This window comes from Oncorhynchus mykiss, chromosome 11, assembly GCF_057628025.1.
Source record: "Oncorhynchus mykiss isolate SJ-2025 chromosome 11, ASM5762802v1, whole genome shotgun sequence".
Taxonomy (NCBI): Eukaryota; Metazoa; Chordata; class Actinopteri; order Salmoniformes; family Salmonidae; genus Oncorhynchus; species Oncorhynchus mykiss.
This window is the reverse complement of record NC_143032.1, coordinates 32,873,559-32,883,331: the sequence shown is the minus strand read 5'-3', so window position 1 is coordinate 32,883,331 and position 9,773 is coordinate 32,873,559. Positions and strand designations below refer to the sequence as shown.

General features: G+C 38.8%; 1 protein-coding gene across 1 annotated transcript; it reads left to right on the top strand.

Annotated features, from left to right (window-relative positions):
* Positions 1 to 1,375: 1,375 nt before the first annotated feature.
* On the top strand, positions 1,376 to 7,921 carry LOC110535582 (neuritin). The gene is made up of 3 exons (XM_036935309.2): positions 1,376 to 1,586; positions 4,797 to 4,941; positions 6,543 to 7,921. Exons 1-3 carry the CDS (start codon positions 1,532 to 1,534, stop codon positions 6,769 to 6,771), a joined length of 429 nt encoding a protein of 142 aa, XP_036791204.1. The 5' UTR covers positions 1,376 to 1,531; the 3' UTR covers positions 6,772 to 7,921.
* Positions 7,922 to 9,773: the final 1,852 nt, after the last annotated feature.

Here is a 9,773-nt window from a genome sequence, read left to right as displayed (position 1 = left end):
CTCTTTTCCCAGTTTTAAGTGTTTGACAAACAAGCACATAGAGAAAACGTTCGCTAAGTGCGTCGTTAGACCATGTGTCAATAATGATAAGATTGAGAGAAAAAAAACAGTGTTGCTCTCGGATCAGCTTTCTCCATTCAAATCTTACCATAGCATTATAATTATTCCACAACACTGACAATACCACCTATGGCTGCAAATATTGAGGCGGCGTATTCTAAATGCTTAGGTTAGAGCGTTGGGCCAGTAACCGAAAGGTTGCTGGATCGAATCCCCGAGCTGACAAGGAAAAAAAAAATCTGTAGTTCTGCCCCTGAACAAGGCAGTTAACCCACTGTTCCCAGGTTGCCAGTCATTTTAAATAGGAATTTGTTCTTAACTGACTTGCCTAGTTAAGTAAAGGTTACGTTTAAAAAAAGTTAGGCTACCCTATAATAATGCACTTAATAAAGATTTCGCACACGTTACAAATAATTCATGTTGAAATATATTGAGGCACAAATTACAGACCCTAGCATTAGCTAAATATGATTCAATTGAATGAATATAAAATGTATTTCAAAGTGATTGAAATATATAGCTCTACATAGCCTATAATACATTTACCACTTGCAGTCATCTCGGGTTTCATTTGGAGTATCGTTTAATTCTTTGCATTGGCAACTTTGTATGTATACACAGCAAACTCACTAGTGTTACCTAGTGTTGATTTTTCAGTAACATTTCTAGTGTTGGTTCAGGTGTGATATTTTACTGTAAGTGTTAAATTAACACTCATTGGTGAAAAATAACCCCGGTGTTGGTGTTAATAACGAGTGTTATTAGGTAGTCTCATACCTTAACCTTCTTAACCCGGCAGTCATTCTAAATGTTGGATCTCCCCACTTTGGCTAGATTCCTATAGGAATTACACCTAAAGCTAAACGCGATTTGGCCCTTATGGTATATAGGCCTGTGGACAATTTTATAATAGCTAAACAACACTGTTTTTTGTCAGAAGCGGAGTCTTTTCGTCTTTGGTAAAATTATTATGAACATACAGTATTGTAATAAATAATACACCACAAACTTTCGTTATTTGTTCTTCTCTCTTGACACCAGCAATGTGGTCCTTGGCGATAACGTGTGCCCGTGACACAGATGCGGATATCACCACAGCTCTTTTAATGACTGTAAGGGGGAGGGGGAGGGCAAGGGGGAAAGACTACCCTTGCCTAGCAAATGAAAAAAACGTAGAAAGCGGGAGTCCAACTGTAACTTTTACATCAAGCATGCCATGTGGGCGTGAAGCAGAGAGAGAGAGCGAGAGAGAGAGAGAGAGAGAGAGAGAGAGAGAGAGAGAGACGCCCTCGCTTTACAAGGGGTAAACCATTTCACTCCTCTTCGCCACGCTGTGTAACAGGCAACGGGAGAAAAAGCTCCCCGAGTGCTGCTGGAAGTTGATGGCTATGTGTGATGCTCAGACCTCAACATCGTTTTTCAATCAGAGTTTTTAAGATCTGCATATGCCAATGGTTTTACCACACGTAGAATGGGATTAACTTGGTCCGGCAAATATATCTCACTGTTTCTTGCTGTTCAGTTAGGTGAGTGACTCTGTCACGGTCGATTCGTTATTGTCTTGTTTTTATATTTGAGATGATGAATAGCGAATTGTAAGAATTATAGCCAAACTATTTGGAATGTAAACTATTCGATAATTTCAGGGAAAAAAATCTAGATTTTGTATTGCAAGGAATGCATGAAATCAGTTTATTTTCGGGCTGCAATGGGATGCATGCAAACATAGCCACAACAAAACAAATGCTGTCACATTCCACGTTTTAATAGTTATAATGAAACAATTTGAAACCATTTTTTTTTTATTTTGTATTAATCTATGCGAATGCATATGTAAATTCGATTGGAAAAGTGTATGGGGGGGACGTTCGCACCACAGGAGCCTGGTGAGGGGAGGACGGCAAATAATAATGGCTGGAATGGAGTGAATGGAACGGTATCAAACACATGCGTTTGATGTGCTTGATACCATTCCATTGATAACATTCCAGCCATTACTAAGAGCCCGACCTCCTGAATTAAGGTGCCAACAGCCGCCTGTGGTTCGCACAAGTAGGCCAGTGTTTCGTTTGCATTGCATAACGCTGTCAGTGGAAGACGCTGCTCCTTAGAATCCTGTAGTGGCAAGGGAATTAATTATAAATAATGCATGCCATAGCAGCCGAGCCATTGTTGGAAAAACTGAAATTATTTGACTTGACATGCTTTGTGAATGAAACATTTGACAAAAATACATCTAAAAGGCAATTGACGCTCGTTTAAGATATGAGTGTCTGGCAGGTGCGTCGTCTCTTTTTTCAAACGAAATGCATTGAGTGCGCTATGTCGAACTGTCTAATGTATAGTAGGATTTCTAAAAATGTGAGATCATTTTTCATTAACGAATATGACTATTAAACTAAATTTAGTATACGAAGATAACATCATTTAAAAAAAACATTTTAAATCAACAAATGTAGCCAACCGCATAGATATTAAGTGTTTATTATATGCTAATTGAATATTTGGTCTATTTCATGTTGAGGCTATAATTTCGAATATATCTAAGAATGTAGGCTAGCCATACCAATTTGTTTCATCGTGTAGCCTATTTGAGATGTGGCATCGGCTAACACCTAGCATTAACCTAGAAAACGGCAACTGGTAAACCATGGATAGTCGTTTTTATTACTTGGATATTACCTGGTGTTTTGTCTGTGACTGCAGGGTCGTCCGCATCGGTCGCATTTAGAGTGTCATTCTACGTTGATGTGCCGTGTTTGCTTTAGCTAAATCTATAGTGTGGGTGTGAAGGATTGACTAATAGTAGCACGAAGGCTACTGTAGCTAGCTTCAGAGCTAAGAGCTGAGTCTATGCTGAGTGCGAGAAACACGTGTGATGAACTCTCTAAAACGCTGTCCTCATTTCACACATTAAAATAAAGGGTCCCTAAAATTTAAATCAGAGGGCATATCTATTTCAAACCTTTTATTGCACTTGTCAAAATAATTACCCCATTTACAAGATAATATTATTCTCAGGCTACTAAAACGATTGAAACTAGGTTGTCTTGATATATGCAGTTCTGCATTATAGACTGTATCGGATCGAAGGTTAACATTCTATAATTCGAAGGTGGCATGTAGTACATTGCTGTAAACTTGCCATCTTGCATCATATAATTTCTGACCATAATGATGATTGCATTTCGAAGTCGAATATAGAGACAGAGTTTGTGCCAAGTGTGAGCGGCACACGGTGAACTGCTAGGCTATATGGGGGTTATGTGTAATTTTACAATGCAAATTATCATATAATCTCGCTCGTTGCCACTTTATAAATAATCCCTGCAAAATGTGTAATGCAAGCAGGTTGCTCCTCGAGATGCAGCGACATGAATTATTGCCTTTCGAATTTACGCATTAATCTGACCTCGACAGAGTCTATTACAAAATCCGCATAATGTATTTGGTGACATTGGATTGCTTGTAGGCTACAGCCCGATTTACTAAAGGGCATGATGGCAATAAGAGTAGCCTCACATGTTTTACAACACTATTTAACGAAAACGTGATGCCGGTATTGTCAACATATGACCTAAACCTAAATGCCTATAACAGAGGTTGTGCATTATTCTACAACCAATCGACCTGGGACACCATTGTAACAAATGGTCAATCGAGCGATTCTCCCGCGTAACGAACCAGAGATGCTCCGTGCGTCCACCATTGGCAAACAAAAAATGTAGTTCGAGGGGGTTAAATGGTTGGATTGAAGACGCACGTTTGGCAACAACATTGTCATTTTCTCTATTTAACGAATTATAAAAGACGTAGAACGCCCCATGATCTGGTCGAATAAACACAGACACAGATATTACTAAAACGTAATATAGCATAGGGTACCCCCCCCCCCCCCCCCCCCCACTCACACAAACACACGCACACAAACACACGCACACGTGTAAGCACACATATGAGCATTTCGTTACACTCGCAATAACATCTGCTAACCATGTGTATGTGACCAATAAAAAATGTGATTTGACATACATACGAAAGCCATGCAGTGAGAACCGCCCCCTGCTCACTGTAGCTCGGCGGTGCGTTACCTCATCCTCCTTTGTTGCTGTTTTCGTGGCGTTCAATGCTGGGATCTCCGGATGTATTCTCCAAATATTAGTGTATGATCAAGTGCAAGGAAATTGTTGGACATATTAAAACGAACATTATACTATGGGAAAACATTCCGATATTTCTTGATCATAAGTTATATTGCTCATTTTGAACTATTAGTATATGAAACATAGTCTGGCTAACACCTAACTCTTTAAGTCCTCCTGACTATTTGGTGTCACAATGCGTCGATAATGAAGAGGGCTGTGCTTTTATTGGTTGGCTTTCCTCTATGTCCTTTGCTCAAATTTAGCTGTAGGCCTAATTTAAGATCTTTGTCATTCAAAAAGCATTACAAGAACATTGAGGTTTTGATTTTGTCCAATGTAACAGTAAACTAAATCTGGTCAATTGATAAAGAATACTTACTTTAACCTCAATGTTAAACTTGTTTTGACCTTGCATTGTTTTTAGCCTTATAGATGATGAAATGTTGATGTTTTCAGACAATGCAATTAATCATGATTAAAAAAAGAGTGCACTAAAATGACAAAAAGTGAACTTGCTTTAACTGATTAATAACTCTGACAGCCCTATACAAAAGTGAATAAATTATCCCCCCCCCCCCCCCCCAATTCCAGTTTATCTGCTACATGTGGTGAGAGCAACGGGGAAATGTGATACAGTATTCAAAGGGTTCTCCAATTGCTTGCTGAGACTGGGGGAGAATATGGCTAACTATCCACAGGAGCTGGATGAGAAGGAAAACCTACAGACCATCTGCACGTAAGTTGAATTTAAAAAAGGAAAGAAATAAAAAAACATGCTACATTTGATCAACTCCAAAAAGGATCAAGCAGGCACAACCCCCACCCTGTATTCCAACCCGGTTGGTGCAAAATGGCATGAGGGCCCAGTTTAACTCGACAGCTCCATTGGATTAGATACAGAGTCGGGTTCAGGGGGGAGCCACGTTCCAGCTCAATATGGAAATAAAATGGGGTAGTGGCTTCTTTGAAATGAACAACCTATGTGGAAATGGAATATTATAGCCCAAAAACTGTACATGTGATTGGAAGTTAGGCATGTGAGAATGGGGAATTGACAAGCATGGGTGCTGATGATCTGGCTTTGGCTAGCTAGTTCGCCATAAGTGGTCGTTTAGGCCCCCCCCCCCCCCCCCCAAACAAAAAAAAAATTGTAGAATACACTCAGAATAGTAGAATATACAAAGTGCTATTCCGCAAAAAAGAAATTGTGCATCAGTGGTTTTTCTCTTGTTATGTCAGTCACTGACAGTCACTCAATTAGCCATTTCAGCTAACAATTTTTTGTTTGGTAAGTTAGTCTAGCCAGCTATATAAACTTGGAATAATCATAGCCGAATATCTACCGGCCATGTGGCCAGGCACCTGAAGCCCTTTGTCTACTTTCCCAGAGTCAGATGAACTCATGGATATCATTTTTTTTGTCTCTACATGTTCTTTGAAGGAAATTGCTATTGCTAACTAGCATTAACACAATGAGTAGTTAATGGTAACTGCTAGCATGCTAGTAGTTAGCAGTTAGTTTTGCATGTCAATGCTAACTACTATCTCTAATTTACTTCATATTGAATGCAGAGACAAACATGATATCCACGAGATCATATGAGTCTGGGGAAGTACGCAAAGCGCTTCCTTTTCAAAATTTCGAAATATCCCTTTAACATGGCATACATTTTGGCAAATTGTGTAGAACTGCAGGAAATTAGCTTTAAAACTGCAAAAATGTCTCTCCACCCAAAGGTAAAATGGTAAAAATTGGCGACAATTATCTTTAAAAGTTAAATGTTTTGCTCTACCTTCAAGAGATGGGCCTTTAAAATGTTTTGCCCATGAGGTGGGGGACACAAGCAAATGTCACAAGCAAATGTCAGGTTAAAGCCCCCAGGCTAAGGCCGGCCCTGAAGACGGGAATAGGTTGTGTGTGTGTGTGTGTGTGTGTGTGTGTGTGTGTGTGTGTGTGTGTGTGTGTGTGTGTGTGTGTGTGTGTGTGTGTGTGTGTGTGTGTGTGTGTGTGTGTGTGTGTGTGAGAGAGAGGAGTAGAGCAATTGGAGGGGTTGGATAAAATCACGTGACTTCAGGGAATCTTTTTCAGAGCTTGTGAATTACAACCAATGTAGATTTTGTTTGTCCTACTAGGGAGCTGTTAATACAAGACTTTAGGCCTATGCATTTATTACTGGAATTATTTTTGGCATTCTACTGTTATTAAAACAGTGTTAAAAGAAAACTATTTACTCTATTTGAATACAGCATGGACAATTGATGAAGAGAGAGAACAGTATTATAATAGTAATATAATATTCTAACGCCTGTCTTGTTTATTTTGCATTTGATTTGCAGATATTGGGATGACTTCCACTCATGTGCGACCACTGCGCTGGTGGATTGCCAAGAGGGAGCCACAGACCTATGGGAGAAGCTCAAAAAGGAGTCCAGAAACTTAGAGTTCCGAGGGAGCTTGTTTGAACTCTGTGGCGGGGGGAACGGGGCCTCCAAATCCACAGTCGCTTTAGGTCTCATCATACTTCTAACGGCACTTTCCGCCTTAGTGACTTGGCTTGCATTTTAGCAAAAACAAACAAAGAAGAAGATAAAGGGGGAAAAATGCTAGCTATTGACACAAAAATACAAAACAAAAGAGACGTTTGAATTCATTTACACCCAAATGGATTATACTTCATCCGGGGAAGGCGACCTGATTTTGCTAGAGACATTGGCGGGTCGTCTTCCGGGACTGGTGCACCATATTTCTCTGACCTGGGGTCAATTACATTAAATATTTAGCAGGTATTGAGTTTAAATTATGATGACATTTAGATGGATCCTCGCCCGGTTACTATTAAAGTCGACGATGAATTATTTATATTAGTAGCCTAGGCCTTGACATCTGTTATTTCAGGTGATTGCAAACTGCTCATACTCTGTAGGCTAATGCGAGGCGCGCTTAGCCCAACGAAATCTCCAGATCGGTCTCCAATATTCACCGTTTAGATATGTTATTTACTTTACTTTGCGAAATGTATCATGTCGAGCCAAGTATAAATGGAAAGGGTTGTTTGAGGATATGACGTTTCTACTTTCACACGATGCTAATAGCCTAACTATCACCCTAGAAAAAAATACATGTAAAATAGCATAGTAATAAGAATGAAAAAAAGAGTAGTCTGATTGAAAAAAAGAGTGCAAGCATTCAATGGTAGTTTGGTTATTACGTGAAAAGTAAGCGTATGGCAACATGATGACAAAGTTGGTCAATGTAGAGAACGAAAACAGTGGCCGGAGAGTGATATGACTGTTGCCATTATGTTGGCACTTTACCCATCAATTTACGAACAAATAGAAGCTACCCATGGGGTATAGTGTACATGAAACCATACTTTCCCAAAGTAGGCTACAGTAGCACGAGAATACTCGGAACGCGAAATCAATAGCTGGATGAAAAGAAATTAAGCTAGCTTTATTTGATGTTGCATAGACCACTTTTTACTGCCTTCAAAATATGTGTATTATGTTTGTTTGTTTTTGGGGATGTTGCATATAACACTTCACTATTTCAAATCATGTAAGTAAATAAGAGACTATGTATATCAAAGGAATTTTGAAAAGATAGATACTGATACTTTATCCCAAACATTTTTAAAAATAGATTGATTATTATATAACAAATCTGATTGCTAAAAGTACGACGAATATTAAATAAAACAGTTCATGTTTGAAAATAAGTGTGTGGTTCAGATTTGAACATGTTACTATTTGTAGTTCTGTTCCAAAATGTGTAGCCTACAGTATGCTGCCAAAATGTGTACATTGGTAGTGTGTAAATCATCCTAGCTGATTTTGACCTAACTCAATGATGTTGACAGGTGTCTTTGGCAACAACATCTTTGGATGTTGGGTTCATTCATGGCTTTGAAGCAAACGAGATGAAGCAGTCAATCATTTAGTATTCACTCGAACACACACACACACGCACGCACGAACGCACGCACGCACACACACACACACACACACACACACACACACACACACACACACACACACACACACACACACACACACACACACACACACACACACACACACACACACACACACCGAGTCACTTCATTGATTTAGGGAGAGAAAGCAAGAGACCATACTGCTGTTTGTCTTTCTGGGCAAAAACGTAAAATCTCAAAGCGACTGGCTACTGTGGCTAGGAAAAACAGAAACGGGCTAGGAAAAATAGAAACATTGAAACAGGCTACAGTATTTAGAAGAAAAATACTGATTTAAATATGTCCAATAAAGCATCCTAATGTGCAAAAGATGACTTGAAATCGAGATTAGGAGTGGCAGGCGACAGGCATCTGCGTTGCGTGAACCTTAACGATTAATAAAACAATATGTCCCTAAGGAATTAACGTTGTGGGCTTCAGCTCGTGGTTATTTTTTATATTTAGGTCTATGTTAAAATGTGGCAAAGCAATATGAAATATATATTAACATTGATTTACTAATATTGCTCACACATTTCGTCAATCAGAAGCTCATTTGTATTGTCTTTCCCCAATGGAATACACTTTTGATTTCAAAAGCATGCATTAATAATGGATGAAAGCTGTATGAATGACTGTCTCTCCTTCCAAGAAGAGAAAGAAACCTACAAACCTGCCTCTATTTTTTCATTTATTTTATTTTATTTGAGAAAAATTCTGTAATTGCATGCAGTTTTTGTAGATTATATATTTTGTATCGGTAGGGACAATAACTACACGCCTATCACCTCATACCCCCCCCCCCCCCCCGCCCCCTCTAAATAACAGAAAATGCATTTAGCCTTTTTCTATGTTTTTCTACAGGAGAATAGCATAATTATAAAAATACAAGCTCTAACAGAAATATTTGACCAGCTTTTATCGCCTCCGTGAGATATCCCCTTGAACTCCTCATTAAAAATGTATGCTACTCCGGAGGTTCCAGCTAGTTCTATTCAAAGCATAATCTCGAAGGGGTTAAGGCGCCTGTTATAGCCTATACTGTGACCTGTAACGAGCCCTACGTGTTGCCATTTCCTATGATAGTAATATTACTATAATAACGAAAACCTTAGATAAATTATAAATGCGAACAATCACAATTTGAATGCTACAATAATCATAGCCTCATATCTTTCTTCAAAAGAAGCATGATACCTTATTTGGTTTAAAAGGAAGATGACATTGTTTTTGCATAGAATAATTGAAGTAGGCTAATATCACTCTGACACGTTTTCGTTATTAAAGTTTTTAACAGCGTGACAGAAAGTGTGACTATACATACACACTATATTAATTCAAACTACAGTAGACTGATCCTCCCCCCAACATCAAACTATACAAAAACGATGTCCAACTGTGATTAGCCTATCTTACAGTACATGGCATATGATATGTACATAACAGAATTAGCCTATAGGCCTATATGATTTTATCAAAGCATATACTTCTCCAAACATGTTTCTATTCAAGTGTTTAATGACATTGTTGTCTCTTTGGCTATTTCATATTAGGTTGTGAACCATGTGAAATCAGGATAGTAAGTAACCAGCGT